The sequence below is a fragment of the Struthio camelus genome, chromosome 20 (genome assembly GCF_040807025.1).
Source record: "Struthio camelus isolate bStrCam1 chromosome 20, bStrCam1.hap1, whole genome shotgun sequence".
Lineage (NCBI taxonomy): Eukaryota > Metazoa > Chordata > Aves > Struthioniformes > Struthionidae > Struthio > Struthio camelus.
This window is the reverse complement of record NC_090961.1, coordinates 5,954,465-5,981,622: the sequence shown is the minus strand read 5'-3', so window position 1 is coordinate 5,981,622 and position 27,158 is coordinate 5,954,465. Positions and strand designations below refer to the sequence as shown.

At 48.9% G+C, this 27,158-nt stretch overlaps 3 protein-coding genes across 11 annotated transcripts; 2 read left to right on the top strand and 1 right to left on the bottom strand.

Annotated features, from left to right (window-relative positions):
- The first annotated feature begins 41 nt into the window (after positions 1–41).
- On the top strand, positions 42–21,551 carry POMT1 (protein O-mannosyltransferase 1). Of its 9 annotated transcripts, none has more exons than XR_011135665.1 (22): positions 42–173; positions 818–941; positions 1,636–1,779; positions 2,078–2,184; positions 2,797–2,847; positions 3,203–3,349; positions 4,419–4,530; positions 5,281–5,346; positions 5,941–6,034; positions 6,464–6,619; positions 7,487–7,617; positions 7,873–7,968; positions 9,339–9,431; positions 10,473–10,569; positions 10,659–10,751; positions 11,266–11,386; positions 11,873–11,970; positions 12,514–12,627; positions 13,187–13,313; positions 13,969–14,146; positions 14,517–14,631; positions 20,030–20,170. XR_011135665.1 is itself a non-coding variant. In XM_068915335.1 (22 exons), exons 3-22 carry the CDS (start codon positions 1,658–1,660, stop codon positions 20,046–20,048), a joined length of 2,193 nt encoding a protein of 730 aa, XP_068771436.1. In that variant the 5' UTR covers positions 42–173; positions 818–941; positions 1,636–1,657; the 3' UTR covers positions 20,049–21,551. The 9 variants fall into 9 exon arrangements, 8 of the variants coding, with proteins under 8 accessions (XP_068771436.1, XP_068771438.1, XP_068771441.1 ...); XM_068915335.1 differs by having other exon boundaries at positions 14,461–14,631; positions 20,030–21,551; XM_068915337.1 differs by lacking the exon at positions 20,030–20,170 and adding an exon at positions 15,829–16,662 and having other exon boundaries at positions 14,461–14,631.
- Positions 16,672–23,269, bottom strand: UCK1 (uridine-cytidine kinase 1). The gene is made up of 7 exons (XM_068915343.1): positions 23,088–23,269; positions 21,986–22,145; positions 20,445–20,541; positions 20,132–20,274; positions 19,937–20,031; positions 18,690–18,738; positions 16,672–18,265 (listed from the first exon to the last, which is right to left on the bottom strand). The coding sequence occupies exons 1-7, from the start codon at positions 23,190–23,192 to the stop codon at positions 18,078–18,080; spliced, it is 837 nt and encodes a 278-aa protein (XP_068771444.1). The 5' UTR covers positions 23,193–23,269; the 3' UTR covers positions 16,672–18,077.
- Positions 23,270–23,998: 729 nt separating this feature from the next.
- Positions 23,999–26,023, top strand: PRRT1B (proline rich transmembrane protein 1B). The gene is made up of 4 exons (XM_068915344.1): positions 23,999–24,048; positions 24,400–24,716; positions 24,854–24,997; positions 25,153–26,023. Exons 1-4 carry the CDS (start codon positions 24,039–24,041, stop codon positions 25,297–25,299), a joined length of 618 nt encoding a protein of 205 aa, XP_068771445.1. The 5' UTR covers positions 23,999–24,038; the 3' UTR covers positions 25,300–26,023.
- The last annotated feature ends 1,135 nt before the right edge of the window (positions 26,024–27,158 follow it).

Below are 27,158 nucleotides of genomic sequence, written 5' to 3'. Positions count from 1 at the left end.
CCGGCGCTGCGGCAGGGGGCGGAGCGGGCTGTGCGCGCCGGCCCCGCCCCCTTGCGGGGGAGGGGGAGGGAAGGGGTCCGCCATCTCTTCAGGGCTGCGCCGCCAGGGCGGGGGGCCGCTCCCGCTGCCGCCCCGAAGGGCGGCGGGGGTCCCGCTGCCCTCCCCCCAGCTCCGTAAGGCTCAAGGGGAGGGGTACGAGGCCTGAGGGGGGGGAGGGGGGGCGGGTCCTGGTGCCCCCTCTGTAACGCTTGAGGCGGGGGATGAGGCCTTTGGCCCTTTGGCGGCCGGGGGGGGGGGGGGGGGTCAGTGATCCTATCGCTCCCCCATAAGGCTCGAGGCAGTGCGGGAGGGGTATGGGGCCTAGCAGGGGGCAGCTGGTGGGTCCCGTCTACCTCCCTGTAAGGCTCAAGGGGAAGGCAGGAGGCTAGTTATGGGGGTTAGGGGTCCTATTGCCCCCCATAAAGCTCAAGAAGGGGGTACAGGGACTGGTGGAGGAGTTAGTGGTTCCACTGCCCCCCCCCATAAGGCTTAAGGAAGGGTACCAGGCCTGGCTGGGGGAGTAGAGGTCCTGCTTTCCTCCTGCCCCAGGGTTCAAGGCCTGCCAGCACTGCAAGGAGAAAGGGACTCATGCAAAGTGGGGTCCTCTCCCCTCCTCAGAGTGCTCTTTGGGGTCACAGGGCCTGCCCCTGTGCACAGGCATGTGGGGCAGCACTGTGAGGTTCCTGGTGCTGGTAGAGAGCGCAGCTTTGCGAGGGGTTTCTTGCAGAAGGCAGTTCTGCAGAGCATCGCACAGCTGAACAGGACTTGTGTTTTCTAGGTAGTGAGAAACGAGGACCGTGCTACTGCGCTTGGTGGTGGTGATGTGCTCGCAGCTTGCTTTGTTCTCACCTGATCAAAGCCACGCAGAAGGATTTGTTCCAGTAACTTTCAGTTGCATTGAGGTGAGGAGATACAGTACTGGTGTCCGATTTTCTGACAGTATAGCTAACTCTTAGCAGTTCTTCCTGCCCACAGGAGCAGCGCAAAATTGAGTCATGCTTTCTGCGGGGTTCCCTCGCCCCTAGGTTGCGCTAGTCCTACATCACCTACACTAGTGCTCCCATAGCCTACTTTGTAAGACAGAGGATGTTTGTGGGTTTCCCCTGACCAACCAAATATGCTCCGTTTACAAGGAAATAACTTCAAAACAAAAAAAAAAAAGACCTATGAGAGCAGTCTGGTGTCTGAGCATCTGGTTGGTGTACCATTAGCACCAGAGTTTGGCCTGGGAGGAGTGCATAGCGCAGTGAGCAGCTTAATATGGTCTTGAATTAAGCTATTGTGTTTCTGCGAAACCAGTGTAAGAAGAAGTAAAGTTTCTAGCTTATTACCGATGGCAGAGAATCATATACATGTAGAAGCAGGGCAGATGAAAAGTTAGGTGGGGTTTTTTTGGGAAGTTTAGTAACTCCTTCATTTTCAGATTTAAAGTTACTACAGTGTATCTAGCAGAAAACACATACATGTGTGAACCAAGAGAACTTTGGAAGGTCGGTTACCATCGGTTACCGGTAGCTGAAAGTGGTGATGCTTTCTGTCAAGTGATCTTCAGACAGCAAAAGGATGACTGCTGCTTTTCTCTTATTGCTCTCAAAGGTTTGCACAGACCTCTGACAGGATGTTGGGATTTCTGAAGAAACCAATTGTGGTTACTGCAGAGATAAATATGAACCTCTTGGCATTGACTGTGATGGGATTAATAAGTCGTCTTCGGGGGCTTTCCTATCCACGGGCTGTGGTGTGAGTAAAATGTTTTACTTCCTACTGGAGCCACAGGCTTTTGTTTTTTAAACTCTTGTGAGTAAGAGTGCAGCAGCAGAAGAGCAGAGCTAGCCTGATGCCAGCCCCAGTAAACGTGGTGGTAGTGTTTCCTTAACAGAATCTCAAGAGGGGAAGGTAAGGGGGCCGAAGTGCTTCACTGTGCTTCGTTGTATTCTTAGCCTTCTGCCAACAAATCAGTGTTTCCTTCCCTAGTATCCCTGTAGCTTGCTGCATACTTCCATTTAGACTTGATGTGTTTCTGTCTGTTATGTTTCAGTTTTGATGAAGTGTATTATGGCCAGTTCGTTTCGCTCTACATGAAGAGAATCTTCTTTGTGGATGACAGTGGCCCACCTTTTGGCCATATGCTGCTAGCTTTGGGAGGTAAGGCATCTGCTGAAGTTGGGAAGCGTCTGCTGTCAGTTGCTCTGGAAGAGAGAAGTGCTGGTTAAACATGAGTTGCCAGATTCTGTCGTTGGGAAAAAGTACAAGGCAAATTGAGAGGTTCTGATGTAGAGAGAGTTAGGATTTCCCTTATTTAGTACTGTTACAGGGCTGTCACGTGTACTTGGGAAGCAATAGAGCCACGTATCCATTACTTCATTGTTATCCAGTCATTTCAATAAAGAGGAACGTAAGATGAGAGCTGCTAGTGACTAGAAATAGTAGGCAACAAACTTGAGTTTAAGGCCTGAGTTCCTTTCTGTAGCTGAGACGTGCACGACAGAGAAGCGTCTGTATGGGAAGGAAGGATTAAATCTACGTTTACCTTTGTCACTGAGAATCTGTTGTTCCCAATGTATTTTCTTCAATGCTTCTGCAGTTTATCAAGCGCCGCTACAGGCAAAACGGTAGGAAAGAGGATCCTTTTTCGGAAAGAAGCTTCCATGCATGGAGGAGCTGTGTGTTTGGGAAATGGTTCCAGGGCCAGTTTAGCACCCGTTTTTGTACTCTAGTTTTGACCCTGGAAATTCTGAATGGTTGTTTATGTTTTAGGTTACTTAGGGGGATTTGATGGAAACTTCTTATGGAACAGAATTGGAGCTGGTAAGAGCTGATTTTAACTGTCTCATTCTTTTGAGAAGGTAAGCAGTGTTTCAGCACCTGACAGGTTCCTTTTTTCCTGAGTAGTAGAAATAAAGCTTTATCTGATGCTTTCAGTTCTCCTTTTAAATAAATCTTCTGCAGGTCTCTGATGGAAGTTTAAGACATTATGTTCCCGTAGCACAAAAACTTTTAGTTAGTGAAAACAGTTTAAGTAGTAAAAGCCAGACAATAAATAACTTAAGAGTAGGAGTCACGTTCAACAAGTTGTTGTAGTCCTAATGAGTTGTGTATTGAACCAGCTTCTCTGCAATTAATAGTTTCCAAATTCTTGCGTCACTGTTGTTTCCTATTTTAGAATATAGTATGAATGTTCCTGTTTGGTCCTTGCGACTTCTGCCAGCGCTGGCTGGTGCTCTCTGTGTGCCTTTAGCATACCAGATTTTGGTAGAGCTGCACTTCTCCCACTGTGCTGCACTTGGAGCTGCTCTTCTGATTCTCTTAGGTAAGATTATTCCCATGGGCCCCGTTCTTCATACAGGGAGGGTATAGCCCTCCCCGCCCCTTTTGAATGTTTAAAGCATGTAAAAGGAGCAGTGGCTGGAATAGCATCTCCCCACAGAATGCTAACAAAACATTGGAGCCCAGTTACAGTCCTGGCCCGTATCGGTCTCTGCTGGGCCTCTCTCGTCCCCTCAGTCCTTACCACTCTGCAGCAGGCTGCCGTTCTAGACTGTATTTTTGAACGAGATACTGCTAGTTCACTTCGTTATTGAGCGAAGCAGCCAGCCTTAACACCTCACAGAAAAACACATTTCTTGCCTGCGAGAAGCCCTCTACTCTCTTCCTCAGAGGTTTACAGGATGAGTTACAACGTACTGGTTTTTAACAGCAGGAGGGCTCTACTTATAGTTGGAGCTCATCAAATTTCTTTGTCTCCAAACTGCAGCAAGCCAGCCTGCGTCCCTAGCACCATGATTTGACACTGTTTTCATGTTTATACCTCTTTTCGTTTTCTCTCATTGCTTGCTTGCAACCGCCCGAGAGGGAAGGAGCCTCTCACCAGCCCTTTAGCAGTTTGATAAGTGAAACTTCTCCTAGTTACCTGCTGCTCTGGTTCCAGTTCAGGAAACCCTGCACAAGGCAGCCATAGCTCCATGCAGCTCTCTTTCTTGAAGAGCCATCATCATGCTCATCGCTTACTTGGGTCACTGCCTTGACTCTTGTTGCCTTGAGAAACACCTGTCTGAGTATCCCGTCATTCATTTTCTTTACTTTTGTAGGCAAGCACAGCAGCTTTATCCGCCTACTGCCAGACTCTTACTTCTTGCCCACTTCTGTGTCCTTGGGGACTAGTATTGGCCACGCACTTTGCTCCTGTCAGAAGGTTTTTGTCCTTTTAAACCCAACACTTCCCTAATACAGCCAGTAGGATTGGAAATGGATGGGCCGTTCTTAAAGGGGCAGGTTCTGCCCTTGCATAATGATGTAATTTTCTGAGGTAGAGCACTTGCCTAGTAGTTTCCCTGCAGATAAATTTCTCTAATTTTTTGTCTGTCTCTCTTTTCCAACAGAGAACTCTTTGATCACTCAGTCGAGGTTCATGCTCCTGGAATCAATACTGATATTTTTTATCCTGCTTGCAGTTTTGTCCTACCTGAAGTTTTACAATTTGCAGAGCCACAGGTAAAGATGGATTGTCTCCTACCCTTTTGGATTCTCTTTTGATGACTCTTTTGATCACAGGCTGTGCATGGTTTTCTGTAGGTCACTTCACCTTCCTGAAATGCACTTCCTCTCTCTGTAAAATCCAGTACTTTGACTTCTCGCAAGGCTGTCCCAAGGTTTTGCTCTTCTGAACAGTATTAAGATCTTTTTTAACTGGTAGCAAGGTTGTCTTTTTTATTTTTTAATTAAAATAAAATCCCTTGGGAAGCACACATTTGCCTACCCGGATGTGTTGTTATTTTAGTTTCCTTCTCTCCACAGAAATACTGATGCTAGTAGGTCACTTACTTTCCTTGGTTGCTGTTTGCAGGCACTGAATCTAGAGATCTTTGACTCTTCTCTTGTGACTTCGTAGTTCTCTGATCCTTGCAGAACATGATCTTAAAGTAAGATCAGCTTTAAACTTCAGTTCAGCAAGTGGCTGAATGCATTGCTTTATCTGCAGTATCAGAAGCCAGGTAGACCTGTCGCGCTCAGAATTGCTTTTCAGAATACAGAGAAGTACATTTAACAGTATCCTGTAGGTCACGGCTAAGAGTTGGTGGCCTGGGAGGTTGAGTATGAGATACCTCGGAGTAGAAGAAGAAATAGTGGAGTCCTGCAGTTTTTTTCCAAGTTAAATTAGCTGTGTTCAAGCAAGTATATTAGAAATCCAAGCGAGTGTCCAGATCTCACTCTGATGTTCTTTCTTTTGTCCTTTTGTTTAAGTTCCTTCTCTGGAAGCTGGTGGTTTTGGCTTCTGTTGACTGGAGTAGCTTGTTCTTGTGCAGTTGGGTAAGTACGGACGTATCTTTGTTTTGCTAAGCTGACTTTCCTGCCTACCATCTGGGGTATCTGTGGGGCTTCGTTCTTGGTGCTGTTCTGAGCAGACTTCCCCGTGACTTTTTTTTTGAGCTAGACTATTTCTAAAGTAAGCGTATCAATTCACTGGGGGAGCAATACCAGGCATTAGAGGATAATGTCCTGGGAGGAACAAAACATGTTTCTCAGCGCTCTCTTTATGTTATAAATTAGCATCAGCATTTCACCCCTCCTTCCTAATCCCTTCAAGCTTCAGTAAGTCTGAATTTAGGAACTCAGTGCTTTCTGATCTGTCACCTTGTTGCAAAGAAGATTCTCTGCCTTGGTCACTGCCCGCTATTTAATTTAATTAGCAAAACAAATTACTTTCTCTAGGAAGTAATTCCTCTAGGGTCAAAGACTTGAAGCTCATGTATATTGGCATACTGACCTTGTCATGAAACAAAGCCCTTGGACTTTAATGCATCCTGTTCAAGAGAGTTTGAATATATACATCTTGCATTAAGTAACAGTCATAGATGTGTGTGGTTTTTAACCCTGTTAAGTTTTTATGTGCCCTCTTCTCAGAGTGAAATATATGGGTCTGTTCACCTATATGCTGCTTTTGGCCATCGCAGGACTCCACTTCTGGCACATGATAGGAGACCAGAACTTGTCAAATGTAGGTAACACAACATTCAAAATACATTACGTGTAATTTTTCAGAACAGGAACTAACCGGGAGACTTCCAAACCTTTAGCTAACGATTCTGCCCGTAGCTGTTTTTTGGACTACAGTCCCCTGTCATAGTTTGCAAAACCTCACGTTGTAGAACAGTTTCCCAGCTCAGCTGCTGGGGAAGATGGAGTTAAGTTTACGAAAAGCGTGTGAGTGAGATTGGCTTTTCTGCTGATATCCTTGTCTTGGTGATCTGTGGCTTAAAACCTTTGCTATTTCACATGCCTCCTGCTGGCTCCAGTTCAAATCTTCAGCGGAAGTTATCCAGCTGTCCTCAGTGTTGTAGCTGAACGAGGGGCAAGTAAAACAAGCCAAGTGCACTGGTACTTTTAGTATCTGGAACGTGAAAACAGTGAATTCTTTACGTTCTAGGTTTCCTTGCTGTGCCATTTTCTGGCTCGGGGGCTGGCCCTCATCATCATCCCAGTGGCAATGTACCTGTCCTTCTTCTACGTTCACTTGGCTTTGCTGTATCGCTCTGGGCCTCATGACCAAATTATGACAAGTGCTTTCCAAGCCAGCTTAGAGGTAAAGAAAATGTGGTCATGAAACTAATTTATTAGGGCAGAAGAGGGGCAGATGTGCCTTGTGTTTGCTATTAGAAGAAAGGCCTGCATTCTTGTTTCTTTGATCCTGCATATTTGTTCCTTTTATGTCATTTTACTGCTTTGGTACTGTAGTGCTGCTTTAAGTTTAAAAAATAAGGGACAGAAATCTTAACAGTAGATGAAAGGCTTTTTCCCAATGAACTAAGAGCAATCTGTTCACTCTTCTGCTGAAGACTTGGCCTTTTCCACAGAAAACTCCGCAGGAACAGATACAGTACTGAACTCTTAAGTGATGGTGTTGGAATTGGTCCAACAAGGAAATGTGTATTATTTGAATATTGATTGAAAATTGATTATATTTGTAATTTATTTTAATCCGATAAATTAACGGGGAAAAAAATAGGGGATTACGGTCTGAAACAGTCAACTACGAGGAAAACTATACCAATGTATCCAGTTGTATACTGCTAACACACAGTGTCATCTGTAGGTGAAAGCAAGCCATATGTAATGATGTCACTTAATCCTCTGCTGGACGACATTTATATACTACAAGGATGACTGTGTAATTTATCTGTAAGAGACTGCTTAGTCCTTCTGTGTGTACAGCATGGCTTTACGGATATTCCCTAAGACCCCGCAGTCTTGCAGGCTTTGATTTATTTAATTTCTGGTGAGTGTGGTACTGCAAGACTTGGATTTTTTTTTTTTTTTAGATACAACCAGATGAGACGGCATTATGCTAAGCTACTGCTATGTTAAAGTGACAAGTGACTCTTCTTAGAATTTAAACAGCCTCTGGGTTGCTGCTGCTTCTTTCCGTTTATCCTTTCATTATGCTTCGCAGGGTGGGCTAGCTCGAATCACTCAGGGTCAACCCTTAGAGGTGGCTTATGGCTCTCAGATTACTCTGCGGAATGTACTGGGCAAACCCATGCAGTGTTGGCTCCATTCTCACAAGAATACTTATCCCATCAGGTGAGGAATCTGGTTTATTATGTAATGTTAGGGTGAAAATACGCTCTGGTTCACCTCGCAGTCCAGCTGTCTTAGTTTGGGTTCTGGCAGTCTGTTCATTAAGCCTTCAGAGCACGCTGTAGGTGCACAGATTCTCTGTGCCCTTTAAGAGTGGAGCCAATGATCTGGTGCAGATTTGTATTGCTGTGACTGTTGAGCACAGAAATGTGCTTGCTATTTCACACCTGTTTTTTTTTTTTTAAACCTTCTGTACAGGTATGAGAATGGCCGAGGTAGTTCCCATCAACAGCAAGTGACCTGTTATCCCTTCAAGGATGTGAACAACTGGTGGATTGTCAAAGATCCTGGAATGTGAGTATGCAAGAGACTTAAATGCCAACCTACTGTAAGCAGAGCTTCAATACACTTCCACAACGTAAGTAGTGCTTAGTTTAGACTAAAGTCGAAGTCATATGTGACCCTGAGGAAAGTCATTTCAGCTGCAGAGTTGGTCAAGGCTGGCTGATTGCCCCATCATCCTCGTTACGTTAGAAGCATTACTGAAGGCTCAGAAATTCTATTTGTACGGCTCCCACCAGAGCTTGAGCTGTGCTGTGTGCAAAGGGAACTTTAAAGAGGAGTGAGACTGACGGGAACTCTTCAGGTGCTTTGCATGAAAGTGAAGTTCTGCTTTTTGAAGTGTGCACGCCATGGCATTAGCGTGCCTTGATGGGCTTTAATCAAACTTGAACAGGTCTCAGAAGAGAGTAGAAATCACTTTTGCAGAATGAGTGTTTCTTTGTACTTCAAAAGTGGGATGAGCTGTAGAGCCTGCCACATCAGGAGGAATTCCAAGCGCATGTCCGTGACTGAGCGTTTTCCTAGTGTAACTGTCAGTTAGGAGCAGGACTCTTTGTTCCTGTACCTCTGCCAGTGAAAGCCCTTGTGTGATGTCATTTTATGCTGGTCAAAAAGTTGCTTTTGTAGGTTTCTCATCTTACTCTGGGAACTGTATAAACAGTCCTACCAGAAGGACTGTGTGCCATCGTAAATCATATCCACACCGGCAAAGTTTGGCCATAGTACAAACCTTAAAAATGTAGGCTCTGCCAGAGTCTTTGTGGGAACCCCAGAAAATGGTATCTTCTTAAAATTCTCCAGACTCAAGACTCTCATGAGGCCTGGAGAATGTGTAGGCCTTCTGTGAGCCTCACAGAGTGATCAAGTACAGGCAGCAGCTCGGTCAGCTGCAGCATTCCCCCTTGCCAAAGCATGCATTAGCCCTGTTCAGAGGCAAGTTGAGTTTGCTCTCCTTCGTGGAGATAGCCATTAATCTCTCTTATGAGCCTGCCAAAAGTGATATCAGTGGTAGTAAGAACACCTGTCAGATCTCACTGAAGCACTTACGCATTTCAGCGGAGCCACCAAACAGCTGTTGGATGGGAATAATCTGAACTCGCTCTTGGTTGACCTGGATTCAGACCACTGACCTAAAGGCTGGGGTATCAGTATCCCATTACCAATTCCCTGAGTCATTCTGCCCTTAACTCTCTTTTGCCTTGACAAGCTTTGTCTCCATTCCGGTATAATCTATCGGTTGCTTGTATTTCTCATCTTACTGCCTCAATGTCTCTCCTTTTATCCCTGTCTGCAGCTTCTTGACCTGACAGTTTGGTCATGACAAGGTTGCATTATTTAGAAAGAAGAATGTAACCACTTCCTCTTGTGTGTCACTCCATCAGGCAGCAGCTGGTGGTGAGTAACCCACCCCGTCCTGTCAGACATGGACACATTGTGCAGCTGGTCCATGGCATCACGACTCGATACCTCAACACGTAAGATTTTTCCCAATCCTCAACTCTTCCAGGCCTGCTTGCTCATTCTGTTTTTTCGTTTTTCAGAATAGCTATTCAGGGTGGAAGTGCAGTGACCCTTATGTTCAGCTGCACTAGAAACTACCTGTTATTCATGAATTCTTAAACAGTGGGGCTAGGAGGGGCCTCAGATGGTTATTAACGTAGGTCATCCCTGTGCCCGAGAGGAAGGATCCAGTGTGCTTACTTACTCTGTGCAGTCAACTTTGCAGTGGGATGTGATGCTAATCAGAAACTATTCAGTGCCTGCTGGCTGTTTCTAGTCTACTGTACTAGTGGTCTTTAAAGGGGCTAATGATGGATGCAGACATGTTGACTCATAGTTACCTGATACAATTCATGCTAGTTCTGCAGATTCATAAATACATATTTCCCTTGGTGAGTCTCCATCCTTCCCCCTTCGTTGCCTCTTCTCCAGGCAGGCGGAGTTATTTACTATTTTGTGTGGCTGGCAAGTCATCTAACGGCTCTACTGACTTTCATAGCGTAATCCTGGATAAAGGGCGTGCTCTCAAAGTTAAGACAGTATTTTCGAGAAGCCGGTGTGCTGAGGCTGACTGCTGTGGGTTCCTGCCTATAAAGACTGCACTGTGAAATGGCCTCCTGCCTGCTCTCCAAAGGGAGTGAGCATGCACTGGAATATCACTCAGATCTGGAAGGGGAACATTCTGAGCTTGGGTTTTTGCTGTGTCCCATCCAAACCTAATTTGTTCATTATCGGAAACTCCAGTGAACAGCTTCTCTGTTTGTTACAATCAGTGCTTGTTCTTCAGCCCAGGACAGCAGTCATCTGTACTGGCTTCCTCTAAGCCTGTTCCTGGCAGCTTTTGTTAACGGGGAGTGTTCTCTTTCAGAGTAAACAGTGCAATCTGTACAAACCAGTTATTTGGTTTTGCTTTATTGATGAATCTGATCTAAGCCAATTCAGTACCTTTGTTTTTCATGCAAATTTGGTAAATGATATTTGAGCATCTGTGAGTGGTTATTTTACTTGTCTTGCAGGCACGATGTTGCTGCCCCTCTTAGCCCCCACTCCCAAGAAGTCTCCTGTTACATTGATTATAACATCTCCATGCCAGCACAGAACCTCTGGAGAGTGGTGAGTAGTCAAAGGGAAGGGAGGAGCACGTTGTTTTCTGGAAGAAACAGCTGGGACAAAATGACAATGAAAATACCTGTCTGTTGTAGGAAATTGTAAATCGGGAATCTGACACGGATGTGTGGAAGACAATTCTGTCAGAAGTGAGGTTTGTTCATGTGAACACCTCTGCAGTGCTAAAGGTAAGTGGGTTTGTGGTTGTCTGCCTACAGCATTTCCTTCATGCAACTTGCATAGTCTCTGTTCTCCAAAAGGCCCAAAGTATATAAAGCAAACAAATAAATAAAATGAAACAATCAACCTGCTCAGAATGGTAAAAGGCAAAAAAAGGCAGTGTGTTTTCCGGGTAGTCCTACTCATGGCCTGATTCCTTTTCAGCATGCAGAGCTATCCTGCTTCTCAGGAGGTTGTGACCACTGTACACAACTGAGCCTCAGGCACTGCCTCAGAAATTGGTGCTGGGTCTGTGCGTAGTAGCTCATAGCAGCTGGAGCGGTTAAGAATCTTGTCACAGCGTTTGCCAGAATCACTGACTTTATAGCCCTAGCATTTGTTGAGGCAGGATTGTGTGGTGACTCTTCACACACTTTTTAGCAGTCCCTTCCTCTAATCCGCTGCGCAGACAGGGCCTAGAAACTTCCAGCCTCAAGTTCAAGTTGGCAGGACTGTAAGTCTAATATCGTCTTTCACTTTTAGCTCAGTGGAGCATCGTTACCTGAGTGGGGATACCGGCAGCTGGAGGTGGTTGGAGAGAAGCTGTCGAAAGGCTACCATCAGAGCATGGTTTGGAATGTGGAAGAGCACAGATACGGGAAAAGTACGTCTCAGCCATGTTCTCTAGACAGATTTCTGTGATGAGGGCCTTCCTGTTCATGGAAAGGTATCGTGTTAATACATGATGTGTGCGTGTGTTTTGCATAAAAGTACATTTCTTCGTAGTATGAGAGGAACCAAACCTACCTGTTGTGTTGGATATACTGCAGCTGCAGTGGAACGTGGGTGGAAGGATGCTGTCCCATAGAATTACTTGTGCTGGGTACGGAGTGAGGAGGATGTTCTCATGGTCACTGGCACAGGGTGTCCTACCACACTCAGCCAGACTACTGCAGTGGGTTTGGACAGCTTTTGAGTGGGTCCTGGCTCTACCGTGGCGTCTGAACCTTTAAAAATCCCCTCGGAGCAATCTCGCAATTAGACTCTCGCAGAATGGCCCCTTGAGTGAGGAGCAGGGTTATATCGTGGGCTCATCCCTTAGTTTCTCGCTGTTGTGTAGCGCTCTCTGAGCCGCACTGCTTTCTTCCAGGCCAAGAGCAGAAAGAGAGGGAAGTGGAGCTCCACTCTCCTACACAGATGGACATCAGTAAAAACCTCAGCTTCATGGCCAAATTCGCAGAATTGCAGGTGAATGTCCTCCCTATTCCCTTTCTGTTCCCTTTGTCCTTTATTCCGTTGCAGATCAGGAAGTTAGGCGTTTCTGCAAACTCTGAGTCTGGAAATTCATTGTTTATTCCTTGCTAATAGAGTAGTTTGGGCTCCCTCAGTTTGAAAAAAAAATCTGAATGCCCTTAGAAAGGCTTTAGAAACTGCTCAACTGTACTATTCAGTAAGGAATACATGAGTGACTGTGTAAAAAAAAGAAAAGGGAGGAAGAGCTGCTGGGCATCCAGAATCTCTCTGAAAGTGAACTTTAAATGTTTTTTATGTGTGAAATCAGTAGTGTTGATGCCCCTTACTAACATTTCAGAAATTGACTAAGGAACATGCGTTTTATTAGAACAAAATAAAACCCTGTTATTGATCAGTAGCCAGTACAAGAGATTAATTTTTTTTTTCCACTCTCAGGTTAAGAACTTAAGAACCATCTTACATCTGGAGCTGCTCATCCATGCCTGGTGTCTCCATTGTGGTTCCAATTCTGAAAGCCTTCTATTTCCTTTGTTCTAGTGGAAGATACTGACATTGAAAAATGAAGACACGGAACATAAATACAGCTCCTCTGCTCTGGACTGGATCACAATGGATACAAATATTGCCTACTGGCTCCACCCAACCTCTGGGGTAAGTCTGAAGACAGGAATAAACGTGAGCCCAAAGAACAAAGCAGGCAGGTTCTGATGTAAGCGCCAAAAGTGTGAGTGAGAGCAGGGCTGCAGTTAGAGTTGAATCCAAAGAAGTGGTCTGGAATGGACTCTTATTGTGTTAAGAATCGTAGGTGTTTCAAAGCAAATAATTTTTTTCCCAGGGCAATGTCTTTTTTTTTTTTTTGACATGCGACATATTTTACAATGGTTTATTTTAATGAAATCACACTACTACTTGCACTTTTTTTTTTTAAACTTCAATTTAATAGTTTCCATTACTGATTCTATTTAGAAGATGAGTTTGTCTTCAGTAGCATCTTTTAAATGTCCTACATTAAAAAAACAAAACAAAACATAACAAAAGTCTTAAGAGCATCAACATTTATCAGGTTGCTTTGTTCCAAGAAAGACCAGGTTACTAGCCAGGTACCTTCTGAACTTGTAATTTAGCAAGTGTACATGGGTAACAATTGAACTTATCTAAAAGAACTGTGGCGTGTTCCTTCTTCTGGCTCAGATCATCTCCTCTCCTGCAGGCTCAGATCCACCTCATTGGGAATGTTCTCACCTGGGCTTCAGCTAATGTTGCTGCTCTGATCTACATGTGTTTGTCACTGTGGTACTTGGTACGACGAAGGAGAAGAATTTACGACGTTCCTGAAGGTCTGATTCCATAGAAACGGGTTCCCTTGTTCTACTAAACTTTAATGGGGCCAGAGCCACGTTTTTCCAGCTGTGTATTTAGCTATGTTAGCACCTTTTCCTGTGCAGTGGCTCTGAAATTTTTATTTGGGACACACAGGCATCTGGAGTACTTCCTCTTCTTCCTGCCCAGCAAGAAGTACTTTGGGAAACAATAGAGTAGCCAACATAATATTTGAGTCCCTGGATGAGAGAAATCGCCCGGCATCAGACTGGGAATCTGCTGAGAACCTTGGTGACTGATTTAAAAGAAATAGAGGAAGATACTGACTGTGTGTGGTTATTTATTTAAATGTGGTCTTTCTGAAAGAGGTGTCATCTCCAATGCATGGCCTGTTTTACCCTAACCTTTCTGGAAGTGCGTTCTGCTGTCGTGCTGTGAAGCTGCCTCATTTTAGCGTTGGGTCTGTCTTGATATGTACGTCATAAAAGCATGACATAATTTCAGCATTTCCCTCCATTGTGGAGTGTGGTCAAGTTAAAGGTTTCATTAACACAAACTGTAGAGACTACAAACTGGCAAGTAGGTGACCTCTTAGAGGCTTTTAAGCTTCCAAGGACATCTTTTTTTTAAGATGGTATCAGGGTCAGAGATGTTCTCCTCTCTCTGTTGCAGATGCATGGCAGCTCTGGCTATCAGCTGGGGGGATCTGTGTTGGAGGCTGGGCTGTGAATTACCTGCCCTTCTTCGTGATGGAGAAAACGCTTTTCCTGTACCACTACCTACCTGCCCTCACATTCCAGATTCTCTTGATTCCCATTGTATTGCAGCACCTCAGCAATCATCTCTGCAGGTATCTGGGTCATCACACAGTTTTAACAGATAAGGACAAAACAAGTGAAATGGTTCTTTCCTCCAGCGCTATCCTCTGGGCAAGCTATTGTAGGAAAGCAGTAGATTTGTGGGGGTTTTGTTGTTGTTTTTTGGGTTTTTTTCTTTTTTTCCAGTAATGTCTTTATTCCAACATGGCTGTGGCCACATTTTGGCCTTTTCCTGTAGAAAAGACAGGCACTTTTATCTGCCTCTTGCAGTTGGAGGGAGTGTTTGGATAGGCTTTGATGTAAATTGAATTCTCTTTCTCTCCTCTCTCCCCCAACTGCATCCCAGATCGCTGCTTTCCAAAAGTATGTTCAGTGCATTGATTGTAGCCTGGTTCTCTTCAGTTTACCTTGTCTACTGCACGTTCAGCCCTGTGACTTACGGGGAACCCGCTCTATCAGTTGCTGAGCTCAAGGATTTGCGCTGGAAGGACAGCTGGAACATCCTCATCCGGAAACGGTAACAGCCTGTTACACTGACAAGCTTGTTAGGGGGCAACAAAAAAAGGAAAAAAAAAAAAAAAAAAAAAAGGACACCTTTTTTGCAAAGCCAAGAATTTAGTGTTAGGATGATTGAAATCTTTTCAGGCCTATTGAATAATTGGCATCAGTCCAGCGTTAATTAAAACAGGAAAAAAAAAAAGAAAAAAATAAAAGAATACTGTTACAGAAAAGGTCTCAGTGGTAATAGCTGAAGTGGTTAGGACCATGCTTCCCAGTCCCTACGTCTGTTATTTGCCCCTTTCCACTCTACCTCAGGGTTGTAAGGTTGCTGGCTTCAGTCCAGAGGGTGGTTATAGCAATTTGTCAGCATCCTAGGTCCTTTGCTGGGCAGAGTATGATGTTGATGACAGGGGTTTCTTCTTCCTCTTTGCTGGGAGGCTGATGATGATGATGGTTTCTATGTTGCACGTTTCCTAGCGCTTTTACATCATGCTCTGTTTGTTTTCCTTGGTCTTCAATGCCATGTTACAACAGAAGTTACTCTAGATGAACAGTCTTCCAGATACTGGGTTGGTTCTCTTTTCTCCTAAAAAAACAAAAACAAACAAACAAAAAAAAAACAGTGTTTGTTCAGTGCGAAAGTTCACATTTCTTTAACTACCAGTAATTAGCCCTACCGTCTCCAGTATCATCCCGTGCTTTTAGTCCTCTACACTAAATTCAGTGCCCCACGATTACAGCCTTTGCTGTCATCATCCTTATTTCTCTGCACTATGACTTTATGCTAGGATTATAAATAGTTCCGTCTCCATCCACTAATGACTTGTTACTATTATCTGTGTATAAGCATGTAGTATAACCATAATTTTTATAAGCCTAAGCAAAAATAAAACAAATTAGGGTGTTTTTTTTTTTTTTTAAAGAAAGAAAAAAAAAAAGCTGTTACAGCTAAACTAGCTTAAAAACAAACCTCCAGGCAGGCCAAGAGAAAAGTCAGCGAGACAGCGCCTGAGGCCTTGCAGAGTTAGTACAAAGCCTGTGGCCTGTTAATAGCAATGGCAGTACTGTATTTACTGGGCTACAGGGTTACACTTCAGATCTCTTAGAAAGAGGAACTTTGAGCAAGGTAGAACTGATAATGCTGAAAGGAAATCTGCTCTAACGTGTAGATTTGGGTTCAGGGTAATAGATAATTCTAATTCTAATTTCATAGATAATTCAGCTCCTACTGTGACTTCTATCAGCAGAGGAATGCACAGGGTAGCAGCATGTAAGATGAGGCCTGGCTTCCTTCACACAGAACCAGTTACTGGAGAACCTGTAGCAGCTCACTCTACCGGTTTTCAACAATGGGTATAGTACTCAGGCCAGGTTGTGCTGTTGGTGGGTTTTTTTTTTTTCTTTTTGGTGGCTGCAGCAGATATTGCATTATCTTGCAATAGCGATTAAAGCTTACCCAGAACAGCAGTCTAGACTGACCAGGGTGTTTTTAACTGTAGAGCTCCCTACTGCTGTAACAAATGCTGTTCAAGGCTGCCTTGATCTTCTCCCCTACTAAGAAGGTATGATCAAACACTAGATTCATTCAAAGGAGAGTTTAGTGACTATTTTGCTACTCCTTAAAGGTGCTCTGATGGCTAATGCTTCAGTGAAGTAGCTCATGCTCTAAGTTAGTCTGTCACCCTGATCTAAAAAGAGCTCAGCAGCAGTCACGAAATGACCTGCTTTCCCCTCTCTCCTCAGCACACATACCACTGAGCCATGGTGTTCTCTAGCAGATAGCTAACCAACCTCTACTGCTTTCTACTGTGTTGTAGATGCTATAGGGATGACAGTGCAGACTGCATTTTTATTCTTTTCTCTAAAGCTTCAGCCATTACGGAAATGAAGCTAACAATGTTGAGCTGACCTTAGAGGGAGAAAGAAGTTGAGTATAAGAATACGATGAGTATAAGAGGACTGCCAAAAGTGTTCCTTTTGGTATGTTTGAGTTGCTGTAGCAGAAGTAGCACAAACACCTTTTATATATTACAAAAAAAGGGCAATTTCTGCTCACTGTTTGTTCATTTGTTTATTAGCCAAAGCAACACATCCACAGGCAACACAGCCAGACCTTCGTTTTAGAAAACTAGCAAATACGAAAAAGTTCCTCTTAATAACATTTCCCTCCCCATTACAACTACTCTAAATGCAGACTCAGTGACAGAAAGCTACAACATAGATACTTTGAGAGGCCCAACTGATGCTTCATTTCAGAAGTTTTCCAGAAACTATGTTGCTGTGGTTTCATTTATCTGGGGTACATTACAGAAATAGGGATATCACTGTATATACTTCCAGCCTCCTATGTTCTTTTTAGAAAAACCAGAACGTTCATGAGTTTAAAACTGCTCAAGTGAAAGGTAAGCACTTTGACTCTACTCAGGGTAGAAACGTGTGCAGATAGATAGCTGTTTGTACTATCAGAAGGAGGGTTTTGCAACATCTTTCCCCTTTGCAGATTTCACCACCCAGTTCTGTAAGTGGATCGATTCTGCCCAGCAGAACCTGGAACCATCAGTACAGAAGTGTCCTCAAAGCCACTAAACCTGACAAGGTCAGGTTTATTTTTCCAAGTGAGCAACTCAATCCAGCTGGCGCTCACTATTCAATAACTATGGTAAAGGAGACTTTTATTTGGGTACAAAAAGGAAAGCCTCACCTACATACAGTGTAGCAAGGTTCAGGAGCCTCAGAAGGTAGAGATTATGAACCAGAATCACACTGCTTCTCAGGCCTGTCCTCTTGATGAACTGTAGGTTCCCTTTTGTCCCGGAGAGCCTTTGTTTCTCCTCTAGCTTGGGGAAGAGATTCTGCTACAGTTGTGTTCATAAGGTCAGGCCTCCTGCTCCACAGCTGCTACACGTGATAAAGGAGGCTGGTCAGCAGGAAAGCAGTGCCAGAACTAGGTCTCAAGGTCCCAAAGAGCAGGTGGAGAAGAATAAAGACTGCACCTGCTTGTTTAAATTAACATGGTCTGACAAGAGAGACTGTTTTCCTTTTAGGGAAAAAAAAAAGAAAAAGAAAACACAGCTAATTTTCCTGCTAAGGAAGAGCAGCATCATGGAAATGGGATATCTTGTTAAACACGTGGTAGTGCTTAACTTTCAGGGGAGACTTTACAGCATTAGATGCCACTTTGAAAACTTTTAAAAAAAGGCAAGAAGAGCTGCCTCTAACCAGTTCAATGAGTAACATAATAGAGCCAGACGGCCTAGGGAGAAAGGGGAGGGTTTTCAGCAGGGAGAGGGGCAGTAGTCCAACTCCTTCCTCTCCTCTCTGCGAGGTTTCGCACCAGTATCCCTTCTGCTGCTATGACCATTGAAAGGGCACTTCACAAACCATTTATTAATAGTTTTTCTTTCCCAAAGTTTTCTTGGCCAGTTGTCTGGATCAGAGGCAAACCCTTCAGACTCTAGCAGGTTAGTGAGGACGGCTGCTGGACTCCAGATGGGACCGTTTGCCAGCTGCCAGCACGTTGCTGCTTTCTGCTTGTTCAGGGAACGGGCGCTTGTAGGTCCGACCATGTCCATTCATTGCCCCTCGCTGCCACTTGCAGATGTCTCCATTCAGGATGTCTTGAATGTGCTGCACTATGAGGTTTATAGCAACTGCAGAGAGGAACAGCGAGTACAGGACACATTCTTGGCTGAGCTATCCAAAAAAAAGGTGGAGCATCCAACCCTGTCCAACTCAAATGCATAAACTAACAGCAGGCCCTTCAATGAAACTATGCCTGCCTTCGGCAGTGAGGTCAAACCTCAATAGAGGCAGACAATTGCAATGCCAGCTTCTAAAACCAGCATCCTGCTTTGCCCCTCCAGTCGTGTATAACATGTTCCAGTCCTTCGTAGACTGAGTGGCTGAAAATCCAGGCCAGGCTCTGAGCAACTCCCTCCCCTGCATCCCTCCAACAAAACACCTTTCATTATAAGCATGCCAGCAGGGCAGTGGTGTACCCCACACACTGTCACTTCCCCACAGCCAACCCCAACGGTGGGTTCCCTAAAGCCAGAGAATTGAACTCCCTTTTACCCATGTTGTCAACACCTCGGGGGATGATCACATCTGCATACTTCTTTGTCTGCAAAACAGAAATGGTGGTAGAGACTGTTACTGGGAAAAGCCAGTTATAGGCAAGGAAGAAACTACCAAGCACCTGAAATCTGAGCGCAAAGATGGCGTTTTCTTTTTCCTTTCTTTTTTTTTTTTTTAAACTTATTTTAATGCTCTTGTGTTGCAAGTTAAAGCTTGCTGCCAAGGCAGTATCTAAATGAACTGAAAAAATTGTACCAGGTAACATACAGTGGATGTAAGGTCAGGAACATCTTCCTACTGTCCCTTTGTAACGAATCACCAGGTAAAAGCCAGGTAGACACTTGACCAGGTAGGTCAAGTGTGGGAGTACTTGTTACGCCCTTTTGAAGAGTATGTTGCCTTGAAACGGATTGTCTGTTTTGCGTGGTACAAGGGTTTCAAGGCTGAGGTCTGTTTGGTAAGAGTTGGTTCTAATCAGCATTTCACAAGCCATTACTAAATCTCTGCTGAGAGCTAAGGCCCCTAATGTGCATGTGAAATTCCTTCCTGCCTCTGACGAGGTTTTTATTGATTTTTTTTAACCACCTATAAAATCCATAGTTCCCCCCCCCCCCAACTTATAAATCAGTTAGCAATTTGAGCATTTTTAGTGAGTACCTTTACAACCTCAGCATTGCTTTTATCTAGAACAAGAGACACCTGGGCTAGTCTTTTCCATCTTCTTTAATCTACATACAGGATTTTGTTCTCAAAGGCTTTTACAAATTAATAGGATGACTATGTGAGCACCTAAATTGGCCTTGCATTGTATGGCATAACAAGCAGACTGTATAATGATCTGCCTCAGGTTTCATCAGTATTCCTTGTTGAGAAAGCGTCTGCTGGAAATAAATAGACTTCCCCCCTGTCCCTCAAGACTTAAGAATAAATGAGGTATGGGAGCATTCCAGTCAAAGGCCCCATGCTAAAACAGCCTTGGCAGCGAGGAGTGAGAAAATGTGCATAGTTGCTATAGATTACCATGGTGCTTTGCAAGCAGAAAGGACCAACCTTAGGTTCCTAATACAAAGAGCTTGCAGTGATTAAATAAATAGATGAGGGAGGGGGAGTGCGTGGGACTCATTAAAGACCAGTATCAAAAGCTGTTGCCACTATTGCTGCACCTACGGTGCAGCTAATTCCCAGGCAACCCTTTTCTTTCTCTCCCCAAAAAGCACAAATCAAATTAGTGAAACATTTAGTACCGGTAAACAGAATTCCTCAAAGGCAGGTTTGACAAACGTCGTGTACTGGGTGAGGATCTGCTCAAGGTCCCGCCCACGTTTCATATCTCGCAGAACTGGAACAGGAAAATAAGAAACCATGAGTTGTACCATGAACGTGAAGATGGATAAGGAGCACCACCACGCTGACACTGCCGCGTGACAGCAGAGCAGTACCTCTGCGGGACAGCCTGACATCCGAATCTGTGTCGACAAAGAGCCGGAGATGGAACATGTCCCTAATATCTTGACTGTAGAAGACCAGGATCCCCTCAAAAAGAACAACATCAGCTGGATAAACCACTGTTGTCTCTGCCAGCCTGCCAAGAAAGGAAAAAAAAAAAAAAAAAAAAGCACACAGCACTTGGTTAAATGGCTCTTGTACCACATGCAAAGAGTCTTTAAGGGCCAGGTGGTAAGCAGGGGCAGCTCCTGCACCAAACAGAGGTGGCTATGCAAGCCAGAGACTTGGCACAGAGCTGAAACCTACCTAGAATGGGTCACGAAGTCATAGGTTGGTACTTCAACTGTTTTCCCCTCAACAATATTTTTCAAGGTTGTATGCATCAAATCATTATCAAAAGCATCTGGAAGAGGAGGGTATAAAGAGGAAGAAGTTCAGATGCCGCTATACCAAATGTTCTGCTCAGATTTTCTAGTCCTGAAGGAAAAAATTCGCGGTCTAGTATTGCACCATGGGAAAGGGACCTTCTGGCTTATTCTTTCCCACCAGCAGCACTCTGACCCCCTCCCCACCCCAAATTATAACTGCTGTATTTGGTTACAAAGACAAGGAAGAGAGAATTCGTTGTTTATAAGCAACTACAGTACACTGAAATAAAGAACCCAACCGTGAAGTTGTCATTCCTACCACTTGGTAGTTACATAAATTATTTCTTTGTGTGTCTCTCTTAGTCTGTTAGTTAAAAGTAATTTAGAAAACCTCAGACATTTTTAGGGCTTTTCAGGAGAGTTACCCACCCTGTTTAAACCACAACAGACATTATGCTTCGGACAAAGGCAGCTCATTCTTCCCATTGTTGCGTGGAAAAGAATTCATCAGGAAAGGACTTGGAGCTCTGTGCGTTTTATTTCAGTGCCTTTCAACAGCTGCAACTGAGGAGACAGAGCACCACAGAAGCTGGAACGCTCTCCAACTCTTCAGCATCACTCCGCAAAGATGCGGTAAAACGGAAGTTATCACCTGCAGCAGCAGTGCAAGTTCCAAGATTTCCTGGCGGTGATGCGTGCAATTTAAAGACACAATCGTGGAAGGAAGAAGCATTTCTGTTCTTTCTGGCTTAGCCTTACAGGTTGTCCATTACTTTACCTGTTCTCCAAGTCCTTTCAGTAAACCCCAGCCAGTCTCCAAACATCAATTCAACTGTGCTTTAGCTCTAGTGTGCATTTGGTAAAACTGAACCTCAAAAGACAAGAGGAAGAAGCTTGCACAGCTTTAGTCACAATAAGACATCACCACGAGTAGACTTGATCTCCTGGCAACAGCTCACCCTTGTAACAGAGTTTCTGGCAGTCTGTTCCCTGAATACTGGTGGTCTTGTAACACATTAAATGAATGACAAGAGACACTCTGCTGCCTGCTTTAACAACTGTCACGCCTAGAGAAGCTGCTACCCTCGTGGCAGGCAGCTTTAAAACTTGCAACCTCCCAGCACAGCAAATATGTTACAATAGCCTGTCTCTACGTGCTAAAAGTCTGGAAATGCTTTGCAAAACCCCCTTCCAGACAGCAGCTAACATCCACCCACCAGAGAGGTGCAGCAAAGCAGGAGGGAGCGGTTCATTGCAAGAGAGGTTTCACAGGGGCTTGATTAACAGGGAAAGCAACGCAAACACCCCTGTGGTGCTACAGGTTGCCCTGAAGGATTTGCTACAGTTCCAACGGTAAGAGGAACAACACTCCCAGCTGTCCTCCAAAACAGATTCAGTGCCCCTTGCAGGCACGCCTCCTTCCCCTGAGCCATATGAGGAGCGCCCGTGTGTACGTGCGCCTGATTTCGGTAGCTTTACCTGGGTGATCAAAGTTGTACTGCCCCTTCAACGCCTTGGCCTTCTGGTCGGTGGTGAGCACCTTGTAGAACCTGTCCTGGCTGAGAATGACCACCTTGCGCTGGCGATGGTCCACCTCGTTTTGGCCCAAGAGCTCCATGATCTTCTCGCATACTGTGGACTGAGAAGGAACGGATCACACAAAGCAATCGGGCACATCGGCCTTCTGCACCCGGCTTTGCAAACGTGAAAGCTCACAGCAGCCTGCGGAAGTAGGTAAGGATTATCTCTGCTACACAGAGCACAAAAACTAAACGGTGCCTTCTCGTCCAGGAAACAGCGGGGGAACCAGCAACATCGCTGGCCTGGCTTTGCCTGCATGAGTACCCTCCCTCTGTTCTGCGACGTAGGGGCTTTGGCTGCAGTTAGAAACATCCCCGTGGAGGAAGGAGCACGCAGGGGGGAGGTGGGAGAGAGAAAAATCAAGGAGTAGAGTTACAGCTTTATGGGGTCAGAGGCATGCTGCATCTCTCGTTCCTGCCCTTATCGGGGCCGGCAAAGAATTTACAAGACCAAGGCTTTCTTCCAAGCATCTTTCTTATCTTAGCGTTGCTTAAACAGCGGGGTAGCTGCTTTCGCTAGAAGGCCACAGCGTGCTTTAAGAACGGGCGTTCCCAGCACCTCTCGAGCTGCCTTTAAAAAAAAAAAAAGGCAAAAAGGGTAACCTTTGGGAAACAGATGTGCGGGTCGCTCCACCGCACCGCGGCCAGGTGACAAACGCGCTTCCCTGGGAAAGCGCGCGGGGCTGGCGCGAGCCCGCGGCTGACGCCCGGGGAAGGCGGCGGCGGGAAGGAGGCCGCGGACCGAGCGCCCAGCGCCCTCGACGAGGCTCCCGCCCTCCGTCCCTACCTGCGGCCCGGTCCGGCCGCCCTGACTGTCACAATGAGGGTGGTGACGGCGGCGGCGGCGGCGCTGCCCTAGCTGAGGCCGCACGGAGCTCATCGCACCCGCCGGCGCCGGGCCAGTACCCCCCCCCCCCTCACCTTCCCCGCCGCCAAACAAACCGGCCGAGGGTCCGGCCCACGGCACCCGCGGCGGGGAGGGGGGGCGGGGGGGGGCTCACCTTGCCGCTGGCGGTGCCGCCGCTGACGCCGATGAGGAAGGGTTTGGGGTGCGGCCGCTCCGGCTCGGCGGGGCCGGGGCCGCCGCCGCTGCCCGCGGAAGCCATGGCGGGCCGGGGTTGGGGGGGGAGGGGGGCGGTGGCCCCTCAGCGCCGCGCGCGGGGCACGCTGGGAGTTGTAGTCCGCGGCGCGCCTGCGCGGGGGGCGGGGCCGCGCTGAGGGCAACAGGTGCCACGAGTTGCGCCGGTCTCAGGCGGAGGCCGCCGCCGTCCCGGGCACAGCGCGGGGCTGCGAAATATGGGGGGGGGTGGGGGGGACGAAGGAGTATTTATACATATACCGACACATGTATATATGCTTATATGTATATGTGGAGATATATATTTACATATATACAAACGTGTATATAACTATGTCTGTATATATGGACACACATATACACTTTGCACGCCACACCCATGGGTGGGTGTGTGGATGGGTGGGTGGGTGTGCATGCGTGTATATACATCCCTATAATACTCAGGGGCACAGGTAGGTAGAGCGAGAGCACACTCTACATGCAAATATGTGTGTTAAAATGTATAAATAAATTACAATATTTTCATACATTTATTTGTTGCATATTCAAACACGCATAGTTATAACTGCATATAATCGACACACACCTCACATGCAGCGTATTACGCATTTACCTTGCTAGGCACCAGCGCACCCTCGTTTGGCTCATTTTCCCCAAAATGTTCTGCCCCCCCCCCCCCCAAGCCCAGCTGGACCCCGTCGCGCCTGGGGGTGGTTGGGGTGGGGGGAGGCAGCGGTGCCGGACCCCGCACGGCACCGGGGCGGCTGGCACGGCCCTGCGCACACAGCCGTGGGCAAACACCCTCGTCAATGATTAATGACGGCCCGGCCCCGCGCGGCGGCGGACACGGCGGCGGCCCGGGAGCGGCTCGGCCATGCAGCCAGGTAAGCCCCGCTCACCCGCCGCCGCCTTCCCCTTTACCCCCCCCCCCAAAATCCCACAGGGGTCCCGGGTGGCACCCCGAGGCGAGGTCCCACCCCCCCCCAACCAACCCGGGCCTGTCCCCAGGGCTGGCGAAACCGGGCGGAAATTAAAAACCAAAAAAAAAAAAAAAAAAACCCAGAAATACAGAAATTCCCCCCCGACCCCGGCGGGGAAGGGAAGGGGCGCCCCGTCGACGCCCCGACGCCCAGCCCGGCCGCGGCCCCCCCCTCTCTGCCCCCCCCCCCCCCCCGGCGCCGCCATTGCGCGGCCGTCTCCCCTCTCCTCACGCGCCTCCCTCCCCGTCTCCGCAGGACCCGCGGCGGCACCGGGCGGCTCGGAGCCGGCGGAGGGCGACGCCGCGGCCGCGCCCGGGGGGCTCCGGACGACGCCGGACGGCGGCGAGGCGGCGGCCGGGGGTCCGCCGAGGGCCGGCGCCGGCCACGAAGCCGCCAAGGAGGCGGCGGCCGGCGGCGAGGCGGCCTTGGCGGGGGACCCGCCGCCGTACTCGCCGCCGGACCCGAAGAGCGTCCACCTCCTCTTCCCGCCTTTCCAGCCCGTCGTCTACCAGCCGGGGCCGGGCCCCTGCGCGCCCCGCGGCCTCCCGCCCGGCCCCCTGCCCTACACCATCGTACGTAGCCGCCCCTCGCGCCCGGGCTCCGCCGGCAGCGAACGGGCGCCGGGCCGGCCCGAAACCCAGCCGGGAGCCGGCGGCTCGGGCAGCGGGGCGGGGGGCCGCGCTCACCCGCCGCCCGCTCTGCCTTGCAGTACGACGGGCAGCTGGACGCCGGGCCGCCCGCCGCCGCCGGCCGCCGGCAGCGCCCGCCCAAGGACTACATGGTGGAGTCGGTGCTGGTGACCCTCTTCTGCTGCCTGCTCACAGGGGTGGTCGCGCTCGTCTACTCGCACGAGGTAAGGCCGCCGACCCTCCCCTTCCCGCTCCGGCCCCGGCTCCTCGCCGGGGGGAGCCAGGCAGCCGGCTCGGTCACGGCCCCCGCTTGCATCGAGCGCGGACGGCCCCGACGCCCCGGCTCTCCTCACCTCCCCGCTTCTCCTCCCCGCGCCAGACCCGGGCCGCGCTCAGCCGAGGAGACATGGTGCAGGCAAAACTGGCGTCCAAAAAGACCCAGTCCCTCGTCCTCTTCAGCCTGCTTTTCGGGTTGTTCGCCTCCTTCAGCTGGGTCATCTACGTCCTGGTGGCCCTCTACCTCTGAGGGCGCCGCCAGGGCGCCGCCATCTCCTCCCGACGCGCCCCGGGCGGGCGACGGGCTGGGAAGGGGGCTCGTCGCGGCCGCCGCTGCCCCGGCAGGCCGCCTCGGCGCCGCCAGCGGAAGCGTCACCGGAGCCGACAGGACACAAATCCCCTCCCTGGCGGGGTCGGCGCCCCGAGGAGCCGCTGCCAGCCCGCTCTGGGCCCTGGGGACGCACGCGGCGCCGACGCCGGCGCCGGCCGGGAGCCGGGTCTCGGGAGCCGCGGGGAAGGGGCAGGACGACTCCGGGGAGCGGCGATGCCGTCGCCTTCCCCCGCGGCCGCCGCCGAGCCGAGCGGAGACCGCCCTGCGCCGAGCCCCAGAGCCGGCGCCGCTGGCGGACCGTCATTTGGAGGCGCCCGGTAGCTGGGGGCAGCAGCCCGGCTCCTGGCACGGCACGAGGAGACGTTTGCAGGACTTTCTGAGCAGAGCGACCCGGAGTCTTCCAAAAATCCAAGCTGGGAACGGAGCAGAGAGCCAAGAAGTAAGCAAAAGGCCACGGTACGCGGCCGCTTCGCAGGGACGGCTCGCTGCTCTGGGCGTTCAAGCACGTCAGAAATGCCCCCCGATAATTGATAATGGGAGAAAATATTTAAAAAATGGTATATAATCCTACACACACACACACACACACACGTGCTGTACCTTTTTGCTGCTTCTGTTCAAATAAAATACAGGCGTAGCCAAAGCGTGCGTTTCCCATGCACACAGGGGACCCTCTGCGCCACGGCATTTGTTTGCAGCACAAGTCAGGACAAATTCTTCCGTAATCAGTCCCTTGGTAATCGGTTTCCCCCAGGATCAGCCGGTACCAGGCTCCCTGCGAGCCGGGCCGGCGGGCGCCGCGCTGCAGCGCGGGCAGCAGCCGCGGGCAGGGTCCCCGCGCGGGGCGGCAGTGCCGGCAGCCGGGGCCCTGTGCTCCCGCTGCCGCTTGCAGAGCGCCTGGGGGCCGTGCTCAGCCTCGGCTCCCATCCCAGCAAGGGGGTCCCGCTACCACCCCTCAGAAAGGCTCCCCAAACAGGCCCCTGGCACCGGGCTAACCCTGCTGGAAGGGAGGCGCCGGTTGCAGCGGGTGCGTGGACGGCTGCTCGCCCGGAGCTGGCACGTTTCCGGAGATGTTTTCTTGCCGGGGGACGGGGCCCAGCTATCCCAGGCGAGGAGGGGATTATTTGACAAATGTGCAGGGATTTCTCTTGAAACGCAGCCTGTCCCGTGGCCGAACGCTGCTTCTACCAAGCAGTGCTGAGCCCAAAGCGCTGCAAAGCTGCTGGGGGCAGGAAAGGGGTGCAGGACCGCGGCAGGCAGCGACTCGGGAAAGCAACCGGGGCCGGGGCCGGGCCCGCGCGCCCCTCGCTGCCGCCCTCCTCTGCTCCCCGCGGCGATGCCGGCGGGGGCTGCGCGGTGCCGGCAGGATCGCCAGCTCGGCCTCGGCCGCGGCCCCGCGCGCGAGACGCCCCGCGAGCGCATCTGCGCGGCACGCGCCTCGGTCAGCGTCTGGGCATCCTCCTGCCGAGCCGGCAGATGCGGATTATTTCCAGAGGAATTTTGAACCCGGGCCAGGCCTGAAATAGCGCGGGAGCGTTCTCGGCGATCCGGGCCGCCGGGGCGATTATTTATAGCCCTCGGTGGGCTGTCACAAGGCCACCGCGGCGGCCGGGCTGCTGCCGACCGCACGCCTGCCGCCACGTGCTTCGGGGAGCAGAAACCCCCCGGGGCCAGGAGGGGAAAGAGGTGCCCGGAGGGCAGCGGCGGGAGCAGACGTCCCCGGGGAGGCCCGGGCTGTAGGGCTGGCCCCGGCACCGCGGTTCGCCCGTCGTTTGCAG

Bases quoted from the DNA above. Each gene is read 5' to 3' on its own strand.
- UCK1 (XM_068915343.1), bottom strand. From the start codon at position 23,192: ATGGCTTCCGCGGGCAGCGGCGGCGGCCCCGGCCCCGCCGAGCCGGAG. The intron at 22,146-23,087 runs GTGAGCCCCCCC...GTTCCTTCTCAG, and splicing joins GCGGCACCGCCAGCGGCAAG to TCCACAGTATGCGAGAAGAT. The intron at 18,266-18,689 runs GTAAAAGGGAGT...TCCTCTCTGCAG, and splicing joins CCGAGGTGTTGACAACATGG to TTGCTATAAACCTCATAGTG.
- PRRT1B (XM_068915344.1), top strand. The intron at 24,717-24,853 runs GTACGTAGCCGC...TCTGCCTTGCAG, and splicing joins GCCCCCTGCCCTACACCATC to TACGACGGGCAGCTGGACGC. The intron at 24,998-25,152 runs GTAAGGCCGCCG...TCCCCGCGCCAG, and splicing joins CGCTCGTCTACTCGCACGAG to ACCCGGGCCGCGCTCAGCCG.
- POMT1 (XM_068915335.1), top strand. From the start codon at position 1,658: ATGTTGGGATTTCTGAAGAAACCAATTGTGGTTACTGCAGAGATAAAT. The intron at 4,531-5,280 runs GTAAAGATGGAT...CTTTTGTTTAAG, and splicing joins TACAATTTGCAGAGCCACAG to TTCCTTCTCTGGAAGCTGGT. The intron at 10,570-10,658 runs GTGAGTAGTCAA...TGTCTGTTGTAG, and splicing joins CACAGAACCTCTGGAGAGTG to GAAATTGTAAATCGGGAATC.